General features: G+C 47.8%; 1 protein-coding gene across 1 annotated transcript; it reads left to right on the forward strand.

Annotated features, from left to right (window-relative positions):
• Positions 1 to 6,158: 6,158 nt before the first annotated feature.
• On the forward strand, positions 6,159 to 16,510 carry TLX1 (T cell leukemia homeobox 1). Its single transcript, XM_073354982.1, has 3 exons — positions 6,159 to 6,633; positions 10,390 to 10,591; positions 16,288 to 16,510. The coding sequence occupies exons 1-3, from the start codon at positions 6,159 to 6,161 to the stop codon at positions 16,508 to 16,510; spliced, it is 900 nt and encodes a 299-aa protein (XP_073211083.1).
• Positions 16,511 to 21,730: the final 5,220 nt, after the last annotated feature.

A 21,730-nucleotide genomic window follows, 5' to 3' on the forward strand; every position in this document is an offset into this window, starting at 1 on the left:
AAGGTAGATTTGCAGGGCGGAAGAGAAGAGCTGCGAACTTAGTCTCTTGCCCGTATCCCACACAACACACAATCACGCTTGCACGCACAGATCAACAGAGAGACACTTTCACACACAACGTGTCCGCAGCAACGCCCGTGTATTCTCTGCAGAATCCCATCCTGAAAAAAAACGACCTTTTATAGGGCTTTCATGCACGGTTAAACGGTGCATGAAAGCCCTATAGAAGGTATGTGTATATATATGTATATATAGTGTCTCTCTGTGTGTTTATGAATTAGCTTTTCACAACTATTGATAAACGCTTCGTCCACTTGCCTATAGGTCTGCTACTTTAGAAGAGGGGAACTCGCCTCCATTGTAATGAATCGCTTATGCTCATTCGAAATACGTAGCCCCTGGACATGCCGCTACTGGATCGGGTCAGTTTCAAGCACAGAAAGTTTGCGGGGAGGACCAATGCGTGGGGCTATTTGGGTTCTGGGATCTCTGTAGTCGCTTTTCTGGCTGATCCACGCTAAAAAAAGCCACGCGCGAGTCATTCTTAGCTGGTTGGTCTTTAAACTACCCTCTCAGCATAGCTGGAAGAACTGGCTGTCTGTGCCGCGTTAGATGCATGCTCAGTTTGTGTACACTTTGGCCTATGTCCCATCCTGTATAGTATTAAGGGGTTTTGAAAGGGGTCCCTACGGTCTAGAGGAAGCCTGGCGTTGTAAGCTGAGCTCCTGAGATGTTGTCAGCTAATGGCGGGACGAGCTCCTGAGAACCCTGGCGTGAGGTCCGCAGACACGGTTCCAGGCATATTTACAAAGTGAGAGACTGCGAGGAGGGATTAGGCAATTTAGTGTAACCGTCTAAATTCAGTGCAGGCCGGAGCACATCTGTGGTAACCGTTTCTGTTTGCTCCACTCCACAAAGACTGGATTTGTTTCTTTCTAAATTGATATTTCTTAAACCACAGCAACTCTCCTCCTGACTTCAGTGAGGATCTCTGCTTTCAAATCAATCGCGGAGATGGGGCTCTGGACAGTTAATCCGGTCTGAGTCCATCTGAATTCAAAACGCATCTGATTTCCCTCCACATGGTCGTTAGTTCAGACAGGCAGTATCTGGTGTCACGCTGGTTAAACTGGGAACTGGACTTTTCTTTCCCCTATTAATTCGTGTCTAAAACTTACGGGGGCTAAAAGATTCCTAAATATTGAGAAGGCTTCTCAGGGGAATAACTGTGGCTAGAAATGACGGATGACAAAGCAGGTCTGAGCAGTCAATAGAAACAAGGACTGGGAACCCCGGCTCCGCTGAAGTCTGTTGCAGAATCCCCTCCGCCTGCAAGAGCTTCGGGGTTTCACCCAGAGTGAGGGTGAGACGGTGAAATGTATTCGGCCATGCCTCGTTTTACCAGGGCAGAGGCCAGAATCGCTTCTTCCTGACCTGGCCCAGCTCGATCATGATAGCAGGGGAACGGGACAGGTGCAGAAAGAGGCAGGCGATTTGCTTTCCTACGCGTTCAGACGGATTTCAGCCTGGTTTGTGCCCTGGGAGTCGCACGATTTTAGCTAAACGTCTCATGCCAGGGCACTTTGACTTTTTCTTCCTGTGCCGGACGTTTATTTTCAACACCCCCCCCCCGTTTTTATGAACACTCCCACCACTAGAATCGATGGATTTTTTTTAAAGTCTGGTATTTCCCCCCTGCACAATGTAGGGGTGGGGGAAATCACTGAAAACATTTTTTTTTGGGGGGGGGAGGTGTGGAAAAAATGTTAACCCCACTTTCAAACTCCGCCACCCCACTGTCTCGGAGTGCAAGAGGAAACCCGAAGAGCAGCGGTAAATAAACTAGCCCGGGCTGACTGAACCTCCAGGACTCACCCACACACCACCCGGGCTGCGTCTTGCACCCGAAGCAACCCAGCACCCACCCTGCCCCAGCAAGAAGGCCTCGGAGAGAACAGATGGAGCCTGCGTCTTGCCTCGAATCTAGCAGAACCCATGGGTGAAATCTGGGGCCTCGGCCTCAGTGGATTCCAGGGCCAAGCCCAGCCCCAAGGGGGGGAAGCAGTTGTGTGTGTAGCTAGCAACCAATCCACACAGAGACTCCCGCAGCCAGAGCATCTGTTTATAGATCTCCAGAGGGGTCCCACCCAGGGCCCCAAGCCCGCTGAAGCCAGCGGGAACATTCCCATTGATCTCAACGGGCGTTGGGTCAAGTCCATGGAGCAGTGATCCAGACTGGAGGTCACCAGGGCCTGGCCAGCAGTGGCGAGGCCCCCCTCAGGCATGGCCAGGGTTATGGGCTGTCCTATCAGATTTAAAACATAAACCCACTGAGATGCCAGTAGCAGTGGATTGTAACACTTCCCACCCAGCTGGTAGACAGGCCAAGGCCGCCCTTCCCCGGGAAATCGTTAGAACATGGGATCGGCTTATGCCATCTCTGCTACAGAAAAGTCACTCTAAATACACTGGGTGTGGTCAGCACGGTCTTTACCTTCTTTTTCCTTCCCCCAGCTATTGGCCTGATCACCCGGAGTCTCACTGTAGAGGGCCATTGGGAGAGAGAGAAACACCATAACATTTTTTTTAAAAAAAAAAACCACACTTCTAAAAAGGCCCTAACCTAATGTTTTCTGCAAATCAAGATGTGCCAACTCTAGGGGCAGGTCTTTCCCCCTATGGTTTGGGCCATATCAAAGTCTGAAGCTGTGCCCGCCCCAGAATTCACAGGGCAGTGGGTCGGTGCAATATTTTAGCGGGGATGCCACCCCTGGACACAAAGGGAGGTCTTTGTATGGGTGGTTAGTTTGCAAGTGGTACAAATGGGGGCTATTTGAAAGAACCAAATAGGGGCAATAGCTCAGTGGTTTGAGCATTGGCCTGCTAAACCCAGGGTTGTGAGTTCAATCCTGGAGGGGGCCATTTAGGGATGGGGCAAAAATTGGGGATTGGTCCTGCTTTGAGCAGGGGGTTGGACTAGATGACCTCCTGAGGTCCCCTCCAACCCTGATGTTCTATGAAACTCAGAGTTTGGATAGCCGAGGGATTGCGGCTGGTGAAGAGACTACGAAGTGCCCTCTCCTCCAGGCAATTTAGTCCACAGATTATTGCAAGGTTGCAGGAATTAGATCTATGGATATAATGCCCGCATGCATGGGGTCTCTCTCTCACGCACACACCAGAGAGAGAGTCAGGATTCACCTTCCGAGGTAATACTCCCATGGACCTCAATGGGATTAAGAGCAGGGCCCAAAAGTTCTGGCTACAAATAGTTTCCTCTCTACTCAATCAAGCGGAAGGGTATTTGGATGGGGTGTGCGTTAGGAACAAGGCAGGTTTGTGCGTGTGCCACTAAGGAAAAGCATCTCAGCACGTCTGTCGTGAATTATACTTTATAAAATAAAGAGCAAACGTTCTCCCTTCTTAGACTCAATCAATCAATCAGGCCCTCCTGTCTCTGATGAATCGGCTGTGGCGCATAGCTGATTGGGGTAATTTGGTTAAGGTTCCTAACGAGGAGGCGAGATCCTGCCCCATTTGGAAGGTGGTTTAAAGCTGTCCTACCCACGATCTTCTCTCTGTTTGGGAAAAAAGGTTTGGAGTTTGTGTTTCGGTGACACAGTCCGATGATGGATGTGTGTGAGGGACCAATTCTCTGTGTGAGAGAGACACAATAATTGCACCGGTAGTGAGAGGGGGGTACTGCGTGTAGTTTTACCCGGCCTTGGATCAAAAGGGTCTCACTTTACGCCCTGGCGATTTCATCCCAATAGACATCCCGAGCCCGGGGGCGAGACTGTAAACTGGTTGATTTGTTCTATTCGCTGGAAAAGCAAATTCAATTTCCCTTGGCCAAGCGGGACCGTCACACAGGCAAGACTCAACTCACAGCAAAAACTGGCCCCAGGAGAAGCCAGGCTCTGCAACCCCTTCTCCGGAGCTGCGGAGATCCCAGCCTCTGGGAGGGGACAGCTTGCTTCTAAAGGGGATCGAAAGTGGATCCCTTGGAGTGTGGAGATCCCCAGGTTTGGGACGGCTAGGTTAATAACAGGCGCTCCGTGGGCAAACACGTCCGGTTCAGTTACAATGACACCCCTCACGGAGATCGCTGTCAATGAGCGGGCGTTGGGGTAGGAGGCAGACGGCCCGGGACTAGCCGTCTGCGGAGACGCTTCGGGAAATGCAACCCCGGCTGGCTGCCTGGGCCCTTTTCCTGGCTCAAGCGAAGTCGGTGACTGTTGAGCCATATCCGTCGGGTTGCCCCGCGAGCAGGTAGGGAGCAGCCCCCGGACAGAATGGCCTTAAAAATGCCCGGGGAACCGCCGGCGGATGCCTCTGGCCGGCTGCTGTGAGATTAGCCCGTTGGAGCGACCTTTGTGTGGGCGCAGAGAAACAGCCCTCGACCCAAACCGGGGAAAGGACCGATCGTTTTTAACGGCTTACACACGTGCGTTCAATTGCAAAAGGTCGGCCTTCAGACCTGCCTCTCCCACCGCTCCCTGTGGGTGCGCTTCCAGGCTCTGCACCAGCCGCGTCCAAGCGATGCCCATCGCCAGCGCTGGGCCAGTGGGTTTAGCTACCTACCCCTCTTCTTCGGTTTCAGAGCAGCAGCCGTGTCAGTCTGTATCCGCAAACAGAAGAGGAGGACTTGTGGCACCTGAGAGACTAACTCGTTTATTTGAGCAGAAGCTTTCGTGATAGCGAGCTGTAGCCCATGAAAGCTCAGGCTCAAATAAATGTGTTGGTCTCTCAGGTGCCACAAGTCCTCCTTTCCTCTTCTTTGGGTTATCCGCAGAGGTTGCCACCTATGACTGATGTACTCAAATCAAGGGAGCATGGGTTTGGGGTCCATCTTCATTTATCCAGTCTGATGCAACCTTTCTATTACCCCCACTCCGCAGGGCCCGAGCTGGGAGTTCCGGGGTAATGTTCGGTGTGTAAAGAATCGGATTGATACTTTAGTGACAGAAGGGACAGGCGAGTCACTTCTAAAGTAAATCGTGGGTGCCCGAGATAAACATTTTACATATAATATAAAACGATGTATTTTTATTTATACAAACAACACAGGATATTATATATCCTCTGTAAATCCTTTCTCGTAGAGTATTATGTATTTAGATTTCCACGAACAAATATATCCATCTATCCATCTCCTTTGTAAATCTTCTGCCTAATCTTGTATTATGTATTTCGATTTCTACAAATAGCACGGTGTATATAGATACGTCTCCTTGGTAAACCCTCTGTGGACTATTTTGTTATGTATTTAGATTTCTACAGACAACAGATTTTTATATGAAAATCTAAATACCGAATACAATATTAGAGAACGGATCTATACAGGGACAGCGATCCAGATATGAGATCCCTCACTTTTTCATATTTCTGCCCCCTCCACTCCTCAGACTTTGGAAAAAGAAAGGAGCCCCCCCCTCCCTTCTTCTCCCCCAGCCATTGCAACTCCAGCGCCGATTAAGCTTTTACCTTCTTTGTCTGGGCACGAAGGGCTTTGCACAATGGCAGCAAAATACCTGCAGCTTTCCACGGGGCGGCGGAAAGGCACTCGTGTCTGTTACACTCTCCCAGGGCTGGATGGGAGGAACGAGAAATACACCGGGGGGAGGGTGGGGGCGTGTGGATGTTTAGAGAAAACGTGAGCTAGTCAATTGCACAAATAAACAACCGGCAGTTGCAAGCTGCCTCCTTTGCGCTGCAGCTGGGGTGACTTGACTTTATAAGGCTCTGGCTAGCCTGGGGTTTTTTGGGCTCTGAAAGAAACTCCTTTTCTCCCCTCTCTCTCTCTCTCTCTCTTCCCTGACTGTCATTCATTCAGCTGCTCTCAGGATCCAGCCAATGGAGACCCAGGGCCTAGAAGTATCAGGCCTTCTGGTAACATGATTGATGCCCTCGCAGCCGAGCCAGAGTCCAGACGCTCGCACACTCTCACCCATTCTCTCCCAAATCTCCGCTCTTGCTTTTTTCCAGCCCTTCCTTCCCCACTTCCAGCCTCCTTGGAGGCTTTGGGGCGAAGCGAAGCGAGACCGGAGCGGCGCGCGGTGTAAATCTCTTCCCTGATCCCGCACTGGCCTGGAGCAGGGTGGTGGTGGGGGGACGACCCACCTTTTGTGTTGTTTAGGGGGATTACCAGCGGCAGCATGGATCACATAGGGGCTCACCACCTCCACCAGAGCCACGCCGAGCCCATCAGCTTCGGAATCGACCAGATCCTCAACAACCCGGACCAAGGCAGCTGCATGATCTCCGGGTCCCGGTTGCAGGACTCCTCCGACTACGGCTTGAGCTGCATCGTGAGCAACGCCTACAACACCATGACCGGCAGCTACGGGGCGAGCGGCGGCTCGGCCGGGGCTTACCCGGGCGCCTGCAGCATGGCTTCCCTGCCGGGCTCCTACAACGTCAACATGGGGGTGGCCATGAACGGGAACGGCCTGAACTCGGCGGGGGGCGTGATCCGGGTGCCGGCGCACAGGCCGCTGGCTGGCGGCGGGCACCAGCCCCTCTCCACCGGGATGCCCACCGTGCCCTCGGTGAACGCCATGAACAACCTCACGGGACTCACTTTCCCCTGGATGGAGAGCAACAGGCGCTACACGAAAGACCGGTTCACAGGTGAGTCCCGTCCCCTGGCTTCCAGAGCGGGGCAGCCCGGCTCGCCAGCCTCCCTGTCGGGATCACCGCCGCCGCTATGCCGGGCCCTCCTGGGGCGCGACGGCAGGCTCCCTCCCCGCTGCACCAGACAGCCCTGTCCCCTGGCCTCCCCCTCGCTGCCCTTTCCAGACGGCCGGGATTGGCCGGGCGCGCCTGCAAGGGCGCGATCCACTGATTCCAGGGTGATCACCAAGACCCCGGCCCCGCTCTCCAGGTTCCGAGCAATGGGCACAGAGAAGCAAATCCCTGCGTAGAATTAGTCCCCGGCCAGCCACTGAGGCAGAGAGTAATGAGGCCGACGAGGAAAGAAAGAATCCTACCAAAGGATGCAGCACAATTAGCGATCCGGGGGTGAATCCACCTGAATGGGATTATTTATTAATTACCGGGGGGTTGGGACGATTCCCCAAGTGCATTTTGGCTATTGGGTGCAAAGATAGCCAAGGGACAGCAGGATTTATAAATGAATCAGTCAGTACAGATACGTTTTGACTAAGAAAGCACAGTTAGGCTCTAATAATAACAACAATAAATTCACAGTGGGGGTCACATTTAAACCCTTTAAACTCACCCCGAAAATAGTTGAAAAAGTTTTTCAGGCTCAGATTTTTCAGGGGGGTTTAGCTCAGAAAAGAATAGATTATTTGTTTATCCCTAACTTCTCATGGAAAGAGAAGGCTGCTCACGGATTTATTTTTAAAGTGAGGGTTTAATGTCGGCACATTATTGCGGGAAGGATAGTCCAGTTGTTGGATCTAGTAACAGGCAGGCACCGAGAGGGAACTGGAGTTCTCTCATTTCGTTATGGCCAGGCCCCAAAAGGAATTTCATGTTTCTATGATTTTTAACAAGTTTTTGTAGTAGTTTTTCTTCAGGGAAGATTACGGATCAATGTAAATTTCCTCTGCGAAACTGTGTTTTTGCAGTTCCCAAGCGAGCCTAATGCAGAATATAATAATGAACAGACAAGGCGGTTTCCTCCCACAGGGCCGAGCAAAACATTTAAGTGCTGCTCTTTCGCTTCATTTCTGGGGTCAGTTCTCCACCATTGCCCGCACCCCCAGACCCGAAGCAGTGTGGAGTGGGCGGCTGGATGGCTGTTTGGGTGTGAACTGGGAAACGAATCCAACACCAGAATGAGTGGGTTGAAAAGGCAGAAAAATTGTAAAATGGGGAGAATCCGTCCCCTTAAAGCAGCTCCTGGTTAATTTACACTTTCCAGTGTGACCAACTGGGATTATTTTTAAATCTAATTTTGATATGATATCAATTTACTCATATAATTAAAAATACAACCGAATGAAGTCTTTATCTACTTCCCAGGGGGATAAGGCTCAATTTAATCATTGTTTATAGAGCGCGTTGAGATCCCGGGATGAAAGGCGTCGTTAGAATTGCCGAATATTTCAGCTCTCTTACTATTTACACAGGCAAAATTGTCCTGGCCACAAGTGGGGCTTTCCCCTGAGTGGGTCCCGGGGAATAGAGCCCATAATAGAAGTGCGAGAGGTGGAGAATTAGGCTGGTTTAGGACAGATGACGGCACCTAGAAATGTCGTTGTAGAAACACTGCACAAAAGGCTTCCCAGAGACAACATCGGGTGGTATTATCCGTTGTTATTACAGCTGAGTATTAAACTCGGCAATTGGATGGGTTTCAAGACGGTAAATGTCTACCTGTTGGAGACAGGGGACAGATCATTCCATCTGGGAGGTACTGTACCTTTTGCCCTGGAGTAACTAACTCTTTGCCATGTGCTCTGGCCGCTAGATAGGAAGTTGTTGCGGCATCCATTTCACAGTAGTAATGGGGGCGGGGGGGGGGAGAGGATTAAATGCATGATAGATCCTAGTTAGGCAACTATCACAAAAGGCCGTTTTGCCTGAAATTGACAGCAAATGTCCCCCTGTCATCTGAGTTTCGTCTGCTCTGTGGAAGGAAGGTACTGCCTAGCTTCCGGACCGACTAGGTGCTCTAAAAGATTTAGGGGCCTATATTTTTCCATTATCTGCCAGCCTGATTATATATGTGTCGGAACAGGGAGGAGGGCAGACGCTTCTCTGCGCTGTCCGGAAGAGGGACTGTCAAAATGGGAGCTTAGTTACAATAGCAAGCGAGAGGGATGAGAGGCCTTGCAGATAAGGAGAGGAAGATATGCGTAGACAGAAGACGGTTTAGATCGCCCTAATAACAGTGTTTTCCTATCTTCTCCGCTGAATGGGCGACGCCCTTGTACCTCACTTCAGTGCATCCGGCCTAGAGAGGTTGTTCGACAACTAATAAAGACAGATACAATTTAATAAACAGCCACGCTACTTCCGGGAGCCTTTTCTGTATTTATGAAGCTCTCATCGAAATTATTTCGACCCACCCCAGCGATTCCTGCGTATAGTGAGAAAGGGGGAAAGTAAACACGCGTTCGTGTTCCGTGGAAGTTGGTGCAGGATCAGATTTTAAACTTAGTTCTACATCAGGACGAGGTAGGATATTCGTGTTTAAAGAGAATTCTGTGGGTAAGGTCCTTCCTAATTCAGGGGAAATAGATGATCAGTTATGACAGAAACTTTATTAATGGGATTAAACAGCGCGACCAAAAGGAGAGATATAGATATATATAGATATAAAACCCCAGACCAAAAAAATCACCTTCATATACACACCAGGGACTAAAACAAATCTGAACTGTGGAAATCTGTCAATATCAGAGAGATGATTCATTCCACAAAGTATCGGGCCCCCCGCATCCGCTTTATTAACCCAATAGCCCGTGTTTGTGTTAAATGGATTTGTCACATTCAGAGCAATCCAGGAAGTTTCTCGGGGGCGGGTAGTTTCCCTCTTTACATGAAATAAACAGACGCCCCGAGCTGTATTTTGAACAGGCGCCTGACACCGACTTCGTCCAAAGGCGGCTCTCTGAGCGCCTGGACTGACCGAGAAAATCAAATTCCCTAGCCTGAGAAATGGCCAAGGCTCCCCTCTGCGATGACAGGCAGACCGTGCCCCCGGAAATGCCGCCGGCTGGGCACCCCTGGGTGCGGCAGCGAATTAATCCCTGTCCATCCCCCCCGCCCTGGTTAGCGGACAGCCGGGGGTGCATCACGGGGGCGCCTGTTTTCGCGCTTTGGCCGGGGGAAAGGGCAGTTTGCTGCCAATAACAGACACGCGTTCAGACAAATCTCGGTAGTTAGCACGGGGGACTCGGCGCCGATCCGGCTCCCACGAAGTCACTGCAGGACGTGGGGCCTTTCCTGCTCTTCCAGCAGCACCAGGCATCTTCCCACCGCGCATTACTAACATCTGCCGCTCCTGGTCCTTTCTACACCCCCCGGGAGTGAGGGAGGGAGACCCGCGGAAGGGTTCGGGGCTGAGGGATGTTGGTGTCTCAGAGGGCCCGGGCGAGAGGGTGTTTATTGCGGGGGAAGGGTAGGCCTGGGGCGGGCGGGGGGCGGGGGTGCTTTGCAGCATGCTATTAGCCGCTATAGCTCGCCCAGGGCAGCATGGGCTCTGGTAACAGCCCCCGCCTCGCCCCTCGGCCCTGCTTCCCAGGCCAGGCTCTGCCCACTCCCCTCGCAATCTCTCTCTGTGTCTGTCTCTGCTATTGCTCGTGGACCCCTCCTGATATTTTGCTGCTTGCTTCTTTGCCCACCCCCACCCGCCCGCCCCGTCTCCCACCCCAGTGGCCCTCTCACCCTTCACTGTAACACGCCGTATAGGTCACCCCTACCAGAACCGGACGCCGCCCAAGAAAAAGAAACCCAGGACGTCTTTCACCCGGCTGCAGATCTGCGAGCTGGAGAAGCGCTTCCACCGGCAGAAGTACCTGGCCTCGGCCGAGCGGGCAGCCCTGGCCAAGGCCCTCAAGATGACAGATGCCCAGGTGAAAACCTGGTTCCAGAACAGGAGGACAAAATGGAGGTCAGAAGCGAATCCCGCCCCTGGGGGTGTATTTGGTCCGGTGTGTGACCGGCTCTGTTGTCTTTGCACACTGTCCGGGGTTGGCTGCCTTGGTGGGGCGCCCCTCTGGGCTTCGCCCGGCCTGTGTCGTGTCCTGCGCGGGCAGCCCTCGGGGCTGTTACCCGGGTGCTGAGCTACGAGGGTGGCAGAAGGTTGCCCCCGCGGGGTGCGGGTTTGTGTCTCTCCTCGCACGCCGCTGCCCTTTAAAGGGTTTCCGAGTCGGAGCTTTGCCCCTTTGAAAGACAGGCCCCGGCCCGCGCTAAGCTGAAAACCATCTCGGTTCTGTTCAGCAAAGCCGGGTGCGCTTAGCCGGGGCGGGGGGCTGTGGGCGGCCGATGCATTGGTCCGGTTGAGGTGAGCGCTGATGGGGGGGGGGGGGGATCCGCACACGCGGCGCGGTCCCTTCAGACCCCACAGCCGGAGAGAGAGGTCTACGCTTGGGTGAACTGGTCAGCGCGGATAACTCCGGAATCAGCGACCTGGCCAAGCGCCGCAGCAGAAGTGAAGTGCAGTGGGGAGGCAGGACACAGGAAAGAGCGCGCCGGCATGGCATTGCGTGTGACTCCGCTGGGATCCGGCCAAGTGGAGGAACGGGGTTCAGGAAGGGTCCAGAGGGGCAGCCCTGTTAGTCTGTGTCAGCAAAACCAAGGAGGAGTCCTTGGGGCACCTTCGAGGCTAACAGATTTGTTTGGGCATAAGCTTAAATGTGTTCCTCTCTAAGGTGCCCCGAGGACTCCTCCTTGGTTTTGGTTTTGGTTCAGGAAGGTGTTTCAGACCCCAGTTTTTTCTCTCTTTGGCGGGATCCTTTTGGTTCAGTGCTTTAAAAAGTACATAAGGCATTAAATGGAGGAGACTGGTGTCCCCAAACACCAGCCGTTCTCTCCATCTGAACTTGTGAGAAAAACACGCCCCTTCCCAGATATATTCATGGCCGGCCAACAATCAGTGACAGTGTTTGCGACCGGTGGATTTCTGATGGACTCTCTCTACTCCCCCCAGAGCTAAGGCAATTTATACCAGCTCCGGATCTTCCCCCGAGTCCTTCTCAGGGTAACAGTTCTTTCCCCGGTGTCTTTAAACTGGCCTGGTAGTTTTATCCAGAGAACAAGAAGGGCCAGTAATAACGGGAAACCATTTCCGGAGGAGAAAAATCCGAACGAAATTATGTTTCATTTTTTTTAAAAAACGAGGCTACCCAGTGGGGAGGCAATTTTTACTGGGAAAAGGCATCTTCGGGGTGTATTCTGGGGAGTTGTAAGTACTTGGGAGGAGAAGGAAAGGTACAAACTCGAGCATGTCATTTTGACTCTATGGCCCTTGGGGGTGTTTCTTTTGTTGTATTTTGTCCGTGATTTGTACTGACCAAAAAGCGGGTGGGTGCCTACGTGGATCTGTAATGATAAATGCAGCGTTTTGTGAATACATGAGGCCCGGGTCAAGAGGCATAAGAGGGAACCCTGTTTTCCTGGGCCATGTGGCAGTAGCCTAGGATGGCCTCGCGTCAGGGACGCTTTCCAGAGTAGCTAGAGGGGGTGAATGTGGCCATAAGCCACCCCCCCTGTGTCATGACGGTATGAACTGAGCTATTCATTTTCACACCAGCAACCAGAAAATTTAGATTAGTAATACGGGACTGTGGATTTCAGTACCGTGCCCTAAAAAGACAGCAATATGAGCTGATATTTATTTGAACAGCCTCAGCAGTCCTGAAAGTGCAGGGGAAATGAACTGCTGTAGATTTTGAAGCCTTTGAAGTGATTGGCTATGCTAAAAGCGAGGGATTTTAACTTTGAAAAAATCCCGTTGTGGTTTTGTAGTTACACAAAGGACGTTTAAGAAATGAAACCCGTCTTGTTTTCTTTACTTACCCTCCCATGCACAGTACCAACCAAGAAAGGGTGTGACAATAACCATTGTTCAAAAGGAAGTTATATATATATATATATATATATATATATATATATATATATATATATATATATATATAATGGTTTGAAATCTCTATCGTGAAGTTCTGAATTATTATTGACTTGAGTTTTAAAGGACTAGAGGGTTATTTTCTCAAGTCCTCCGCAAAACAAAATATACTGTCTTCTTGGTTTTTTTAAAAATCATCTTGTGTACATTGGATAAAGCTATTTATAATCCACAATAGATCAGCTCTTATTTAGAATAGATTGATCTCAATTTGCTTCTAAAAATCTTTCATGCACAGTAGCATTACGGGGTTAAAAATCCATTTCCCCTTCCTTGCTATAAGTAAGATTTCTGTTTGCATTAATGGGGAAAATGCCACAGAGATAGAGGTGAGTTCTCGGGTAAAAATAGAAGAATACAGGCGATTGTATATAATATTTAGCGCGAGAATTGCACACACCAGCCTTTGCTAGGATGTGCCAAAAGGAATTGGAAGAGAGATGTTTCAATAAATACACGAGGTTTAATGGAAGCTCTTTGAGTATGAAATAAGTCTCCCTGTGTTCCGAGCTCAATGAGTCTAGAGTCAATTATTGTATGTTGTCAACTCCAGGAGTTAGAATCGAAGTTGGTAGATAATGTAATTGCCTTCAATGGCTCTCACACAAACAGGCAGCTGGAGAGTGATGTATTCATGGCAGAGGAAGAGTTTTTGCGGCCCCAGAAGGGAAACAGGAAAGAAGTGAAATTTTAAAAAGTTAACTACAGACTAACATTCTCTGATCATTTGAAGCAAACAATAAATGTATATATCACAAGTCACCATGGCCTTAGGGCTCTAATTTAACTGCCAGGGAGTCCTAAACCGCCTGTCTACAAGTTATACAATGGGAAGCTATTTAATAGGGGTGGGAATCCGAAAGGGGACAATCGCCGGAGTTTTGTGTGCACAGGCAGTTGTTGCAAACAACCTGCAATTGCCTTAATAATACTTAATTCTAACCCCAGAACCTCCTGCTGGGGACAGTGCAACGAACGGTGAAGTCAGCGACAAGACAGACTTTGAAATCTGGGCCAGTCCTTTCGCGGTGGGACCTGGCAGGGCCGGGAAGGGGCTCTAGGGGAATGAGATCGATACTGGTCGGAAGGAAGTTAAAAATCGCAGCAACTGCGCGATTTGCCAGAGCTTCAGGGAACAGGGACCAAATCACTTTCACCGAGTCCTGTTCGGTCACGTTCAGACCTGGGCCATTGAAATCAATGGGGAAAGCGTGCGGTGAGTAGAAGGGGACCTGGATCGGGGCCATACAGTGGTATAGGGTCCGAGTCTTAAATCCTCACACGGGTAAAAATCCCATTAAATGATCGCTCCCGTGTCTTTTACTACGTTAGGTGCCGATCCTGAAAAACTCCCATCGGAGCAGGATAGGGCCGGGCCCCGGGCTAGACACTTCATATTCGTGCTGGGGGGAAGGTCTTCCGTAATTTACAAATTTGCAATTAAGGCAATGGGCTGCATTTAATAATTATTACTAATATGTTGCCCTTCCGTTGCAATATTTAAATAAATTGCCTGGATCCTGGTGTTTTTGCACCGTGGGGTATTTATTTCTCTCTTGGTTTGAAACGTGACTTATTTATTTATTTGTTTTGCTGCGAACTGTGTTAACTGAGAATAACGTACCAGCGTGAAATTAATAATCGGTTACCACTAATTATAAAGGAGACGGCGTTACATTTCTCGATGAAGTCAAAACAGTATTAAATATGCATTAAGAGTAAAATTGCTGTGGAAGGAAAACTCGTACATTATTTATGAAATTCTTTCCTCGTCTCTTATTCAGAAGATAATTGGCTGCATACGCTGAATTTTGTCCTGCTTTAACGCGGCACTTACTGGCGGTGGTGGCTGTCTTGAAGTCGGAGAAGAAGTTTACAGGGCTGTCTCCGATCCCATGAAGCTACACCTGACAGTTGTCAAGAAATTAATGCCATCCAAAGCTATTTTACACCGTGTCTTTAATAAAAACCGTGCCTCGGAAGTGCTTTTACCGAATGAAATAACACGGTGACTCGGCTACATAATAAATAATGCCTGGTAAATCAAGCGGCGTGGGTCAGGGAGGAAAGAGAGGAGATCAGATACAAAAATGTATATTTCATGCTCTTTGTAGATGTGAAAGATACGTGCAGTGGCTCTTGTCAATAACATGCCACTGTATTTGAGCTGAGAATCAACTTGGTGTCCCTGAGCTTTCTACAGCCGGCAGGACTCCAGTTTCCCACAGATAACCCAGCACGTCTCCTTTTCCTCAGCCCTAGTGGGTTATGAACTGAAACCTTTCAGGGCAGCGATAGCAAAAGGAAACCCAAACAAACAATAGTTTCATTAGAAATTGATTTTACAGCAATGCATTACAAAGTGTGAAGGATCAGTGCAGAGCCAGGAAAGTGACAGATTAGGCCATAAATCTGCTAATTACCACCAGAGAAGCACAGAAATAGCAGAGAGGGAAGGAATTTTTGTTGGCTGATTTTGGACACAGGGTTGATAGGCAGAGGAAATGCCTCTGCTTTTCATACCCGGATACCCCCCAAACAGAGCCTTGCTGTACCTCAGAGGGAAAACACAAAGGCCTAATATGCCAGGAAAACTTAAGCTGGGTGGCGCATGCATTCCCGGGGCCTTTGATTCATTCACATATAATGCTTTCCATGCTGGATACTCCAAAGGGGGGAGACAGCACCATGGAACCAAGCTGCACAATGGGGTGAGAACTAGTCCGAGTTCCCATTTGACTCAGTGAACTTCCAGCTGTCCTGTTTGATTTTCTAGGGCTGGCTAGGCCCTGGGGGAACATAGTGAAAAGTAGCTGGAAGGACAGTGAGTTGAGCCCAGCCACAGACACTGTAACCTGAGATCCAAGTAGGCCACATGGTTTCCAGGAGAGAGAAGACCAACCCTGGTGTTCCACTCTCTACAGTGTATACAGCTTGAGGGATGAACCAGAACTTTCTTCCTGGTTCTATCCTGAGAGCCTCACCTACCAAAGCGAATGGGGTTTTGCCTGAGAAAGGAGCGCAGGTTTTGGCCAAAGTTATTTCCAGGGGCCTAACTGGGCACCAAGGAAAGGGGCTGCGTGTGCACTTGCCATGGGGAGTGCTGTGCCACAAGGGATCTCCCCGGAGACCAAAGGGATTGGTCACTTCCCACAAAGCTGTGGACAATGGAGCTCAGACACTGGGCGAGTGGAGGAAATCTGCCTTTCCTTCGGACCTCTCTGGAATAATTTCCCAAGATCTCTGGCTGCAGTCATTTGCAGTAGGCTGGGGACCATCCTGGAGAACAGGGAACAATCCTGCATTGGCCAGGGGAATGGGGTGGGGGGGAGGGGGAGATTTGACTTAGTTAGGTCTCTTCCAGCTCAGTCTTCTCTGCTCCTATGGACAGTCCGTATCTTCCTCGATGAGAACATGTCCTGCACCCGTGGCCACAAAGGAAGCTTTGGATTTTGTATGGTACTTTCCCTTTTCTTAAGGAGGGTAATGGAAAGACAGTGTGGTCCAGTGGCTAGTGCCCTGGGCTGGGACTCAGGAGACATGGGTACTATTCCCCGCTTTGTGGCCTTCCACAGGTCTCTCACTGTGTGTCTGTACAGGGCCCAGCACAGTGAGGCCGTGACCTTGGTAGGGCAGCTCTATCATGACATAAATCATTCATGATTATTGTTTTCTCCCAGACGACAAACTGCAGAAGAGAGGGAGGCCGAGAGACAGCAAGCAAACCGCATCCTCATGCAGCTCCAGCAGGAGGCCTTCCAGAAAAGCATCAATCAGCCCCTCCAGGCAGACCCCATCTGTGTCCACAACTCTTCCCTCTTCGCCCTCCAGAACCTCCAGCCTTGGTCTGATGACTCGTCCAAGATCACCAGCGTCACCTCCGTTGCCTCTGCTTGCGAATAGAGCCCACAATCCAGTGGTCCCCACCACGCACACTGTGTTACGAGCCACCCAAGCTTCAGCACAGTCGGAAGCATCCTTCTTCCCAACAGGAAACTACCCCTATTCACTGTCACCCAAGAGCCCCACACTTCCAATGTGCCGAGACAGCAAATATCCTCTTGGCAGGAAGCAGGGGAGGGGGGAAAAAATAAAGTCACCTGCGGGATTATTCAGATAAAAGTGGCATTTCCCTTTTTGTCTTTTGAAAGTCTCCATTACGGACAATGAACAACAAGGAGCTCCCTTAATTATTCCCAGAAAGTAAAGATATGTTAGCCCCATGTCATCCTCTCAGAATCCATGGAGGAAATCTTCCCTGGATTCTGTCCGCAGCCAGTGCAGGCCTTTGGTTTCTTTGTATACGTTTTTTTAGACTGGTTATTTAAAATGAAATAATTCCCCCCTCCTTGAAATGGAGCTTTGACGTTTCTTTAACAAACCCCCTCGCCTCCACCTGGGTCATTGGCGCAAAAGAAATGCACAGACTGGATTCAACAAATGGACAAAACAGCCCAGCTTTAGTCTTTTGCCTGGTGATTTCCACGTGCAGGGGAAGTGAATTCCTTGGATTTCACCTAGGAATGTCTCTTCCTCCTTTTAATTATTATATTTTTCCAGTGGGGGAATAAGAGAGGAAACTGACGGACCTTTGAAGATAGTAAGCACCATATTGCAAATAATTGTATGAAGATTCCAAACTGTTTCCCTGGATACTACATACTCTGCATTGATCAACTTATATTTTAATAACTCTTGAAACATCTGTGGCATTCTGCAGAGACAATGCAGTTTCATTCAGTGGATTATTTTGGTATTATTTACAAATGTTGTTCAATATTTTCTTTTACTTCTTTTGCTCTAGATGTCAGCTTAAGTTGGGGGGAAATCTTTCACTTTCAGCTGTTTCTCTCATTTCTTTAATTGTATTGAGGGAAGGAGACATGCTTAAGTCAAGCACTTCTTATAGCAAACTCCAGGAATATATATATAGATATATATACACAGTATATATTTTTCAGTTACTTATAATCTAAAACAGCACTGCCAATTTAAGCAGCTGGTACAAACAATCAATCAAAAATATTTTCAGTGAGATTTTTAAAGGCATTTGTTTGTTTGTTTTAAGTTATGCACTTCTAAGGTGTTTCATGTGTATTCATTTTATAAAGTGCTTGTGTAATTTATGTGGATATAAAAGAATAAAAAAAAAAAAAGTCCAGGATACTGGATAAATCAGCTAAGGCTTTGCTCTTGTTTTTGTACTGAGTTCCAAGAGGGAATATTACACCAGAAGTCACGTGGCAACTGTCTTCAAAATTAAGGTTGAGGTGTAAATGGAATTAACATTGCCCTTCTATTTATGTAGAATCTTCTTGGCTCCAGCACCTAGGGGTTAGGTAATACATTTTACCCCAGATCCTGCTAACATTTTTAGGTATAAAACCAGCAAAGCACTTAGCAGCTGCTTAACTTTAAGCACTTCATTGGGACTGCTTATGTGGTTAAATTAAGCAGATGCTAAGGACTTTAGTCTGGAGAAGAGAAGACTGAGAGGGGACATGATCACAGTTTTCAAGTACATAAAAGGTTGTTACAAGGAGGAGGATGAAAAATTGTTCTCGTTAACCGCTGAGGCTAGGACGAGAAGCAATGGGCTTAAATTGCAGCCAGGGTGGCTTAGATTGGACAGTAGGAAAAACTTCCTAACGGTCAGGGTGGTTAAGCACTGGAATACATTGCCTAGGGAGGTGGTGGAATCTCCATCACTGGATATTTTAAAGAGCAGGTTAGACAAACACCTATCAGGGATGGTCTAGATAATACTTAGTCCTGACATGAGTGCAGGGGACTGGACTAGATGACCTCTCGAGGTCCTTTCCAGTCCCATGATTCTATGACTTTGCTGAAAAGGAATGGGATTACTTGCACGCTTAAATTAAGCCCATGTTTAAGTGCTTTGGCCATTCTTTTGATATTAGGGCTTGTTTATAGGGGGAAATTGATCAGAATACTTATAGTGCGATACCTCCCTATTTGACAATCTTATTCTGCAATAGCTGTAATGCTTTATATTCACACCCTACTTTATTCCTCATGCAGACAAGCCCTTGGCCAAAGCAAACTGAAGACACTGGAAAAATTCTCTCTGACTTCTGAGGGCTTTGGACTAGGCCATTAGGGCTTATGCTCCCTAGAGATGTTGCACTGACTTCATAATGGAGCTTATTTCCACTGATAATCATTACTGGCTCAGAGATGTTTGCAGGATCAGGCCCTTAAAAGGCCAGCTTCCAAATTCAGTGAGAGTCTGAGCCAAAGCCTAGTGAAGTCAACAGAAAGACTGTAATTGGCTTCAGTGAGCTTTGTGTCAAGCCTTGAGTGCAGAAAGCATGTAAGAAAAGAGCCTGTGTCTTCTATGAGTTTAGGAAGCTGTAAACATCACTTTAGTGCAAGTTACAGCAGGGCAAAGCAAAGATGATTATTCTTTTTTACTAATTACGGCAGAGTTGAGACCAAAATCCAAGGTACTCAAGGGTTTTTTGATCCTTAAATAGGACGTGTACACATACAGATGCACACACACACACACAGAGAAATAAGTACAAAGAGAACTGATTTTTTGCAGCTCTGTTTATATCCTACAGAACTATTCACAAACAACAGCCAGAATAAAATCGTTTGCATTTCCCCAGACAAGTGCCAAAGATTTTTGTAACTTTGAATTCCTTTCTCTACTCTAAGTGTCTGTTTAAGTGTGGGGAGCTAGAGAGGAAGAGGAGAGAATACAATCTTTCATCACTTAATATTAGCAATAGGGCTAAGATGTGGTTTTGTTTGCAAGTGCTCCTTCCAGGGAAAGGCACTGACCAGTCAGAATGAGCACAGTGCTCACTATTAATATTATGAATATTTTGCTGTTTATTATTATGACATATCACTTCTTTACAATTTCATACCAAAACAGCTATTTTAGAATTGCAGCGTGACTTATTTTGTACTTCAAAATATTTCCCAAGAAAGCTACACACACAAATATGTGTTTGCTTATATATGTGCATTTAGCAATATTTTATTTTAGAAATGAGAAAATCTTTTACTTCTGTAGCAGTCTTTCTGGATAGAAGAAGATAAGCTCAGTATGAAATGAGACTAGCAGTAAAATCAAATACAGAAAACCATCTTACCCTTCCTCTTTGTTTCTGGAATTATCATTTCTGGAAGGGTCTTCTGTGAAAACATTTTTCTTATTCTTATTAAAATGAGTTTAGTTGCAAAATGGTTTTAATGCCAGTATACATACTTCAAGTTATTAAAGCAATGTGTACCTAAACATTAAAAAAACATTGCCTGAAATGTGATGGAATTAAAATGATAAGGAATGACATGAAATAATGAGATATAATTATATCAATTTTGTATACTGACATTACCTCAAATTTATCCAGGGGCTATTATATAATGCTGAAAGCTGATTTGATTTTTCATATTGTACCTATTTGGGCTCAGGAATAAATCACCCTAGGATGCATGGAAAGCTGTTTTTCACTTCCATTTACCTTAAAACCCCGGTGTGAAACCTGCCCGAGTTCAAAATGGATTTCCATTGTTTGTCTGCCAGTAGCTAGGAAATGCAAACCAAGGTGCAACAAGCATTGGCAGAAGGGGGAAAAATCCAAACAAATCTAGCTTGAAATATGCAGTTGGATTTGTGTGTAAAGCTGCCCGCAGTGACTCAATAGCTTGAGTACAAACCTCAGGGCAGACTGTCAGGAAGCAAGGCACAAACCCCCAATTGGCTGAGAGGTCTATACTTGGATTTCCCCAACCAAATATCAGGTGGTGTAAAGTCCCCACTTACAAGAACAGCCTTATCACAGAGTTACAGACCATCCCCTTGGGTACTCCGATCGATTTTGCCATGCAGGTGAGCCTGCCTTTGTGCTAGATGGTTCCTTACACCAAAATTCACAACAATATTCAGGTTACTCCCAGTCCCAAAGGACCAGTCATTTACCCTAGGTCAATTGCACTTTAGATCTCACATCAAAGACAATGCTTGTAGCCAATCCAATAGTAAACCATATACAGATTTACTAACTAGGAAAAGGAAACTATAGAATTATTTACAAGGTTAAAGCAGGTGAACATACACATGCAAATGAGTTCTAATCTTAAGTTTTGAAAAGAAATAGAAGCTTCTATAAGAAACAAGATCTAGATGACCTTTAGGGCTAACGCAGGCTGAGCACTGTGGATCTCTTGGTCATGCCTAGCAAACTTTGCCTCTTAGAGTCCAAGCAGCACAGAGATACAGTTCTTTCTAATTAGGGGTTTTTATCTGCCTCCTTCCTTGAGCTCTGAGCGGTAAATTCAGCTGATGGGAGGAATCCATAAGCATGACTCATCTTCACAGATGGGGATGAAGGGCAAAACAACCATCTTTTGTCCTCTTTAATGTCTCTCAATAGTCTGTCTAATGTTTATGGTCCTTCCCTGAGGGACAGGACGTAACACCTTCGGTTGGAGATCAGCACTTCACACTAGTTAATGTCTCTTTCCTATCTGGTGATTTACAGAGTCACAGAGGATCACAATAAAACCACTCAAACATTACTTTACAATAAGGGATACAGATGCTATGCGTGAGATTCATGCCGGCAGCCACTCACAAGCAGTCCATAAAGCCTAAAGACATTCTTATAATGCTAATACCTCTTTCAACAATACCAACACACAGGTGAGCCAGACTGCTTCCCGCTCTGTGTTTGTCAGTGGTCCACTGAAACATAGTGACTGTGGGTGGCATGGTCTGCCAGCGTCACAGTGTAGATATTAAATATCTGTGCAGTTCTGAAAAAGACAAAGCCGAGCTGATTATGTCTGCATTTGTCTTGACTTTTAGCCCAATTCAACTCAGTAATTAATACATGCCTAACTTTGGGCTTGATCCCCCACGGGGGCTGAGAACTCTGGTTACGATCCAGCAAAGCAGGTAAGCATGTACGTAGTTCCATTGACTTCACTGGTACCACTTCTGTATTTAAGATTAAGCATATACTTAGGGGCTTTGCTGGCTCCAGGCCAGAGTGCTCCGCCCGGGGCAGGATCAAGCCTTTTAAGCCCATGACATTTTTTGTTCATAAAGTTAGGCACTTGCTCAAGTACCTTGCTGAACTGACA

Source organism: Lepidochelys kempii, chromosome 7, assembly GCF_965140265.1.
Source record: "Lepidochelys kempii isolate rLepKem1 chromosome 7, rLepKem1.hap2, whole genome shotgun sequence".
NCBI lineage: Eukaryota > Metazoa > Chordata > Testudines > Cheloniidae > Lepidochelys > Lepidochelys kempii.

What these genes read in the sequence shown, in the direction of transcription:
- TLX1 (XM_073354982.1), top strand. Translation starts at nt 6,159, where the DNA reads ATGGATCACATAGGGGCTCACCACCTCCACCAGAGCCACGCCGAGCCC. An exon ending in CACGAAAGACCGGTTCACAG is followed by an intron (nt 6,634 to 10,389) that starts GTGAGTCCCGTC and finishes CACGCCGTATAG; the next exon opens with GTCACCCCTACCAGAACCGG. An exon ending in AACAGGAGGACAAAATGGAG is followed by an intron (nt 10,592 to 16,287) that starts GTCAGAAGCGAA and finishes GTTTTCTCCCAG; the next exon opens with ACGACAAACTGCAGAAGAGA.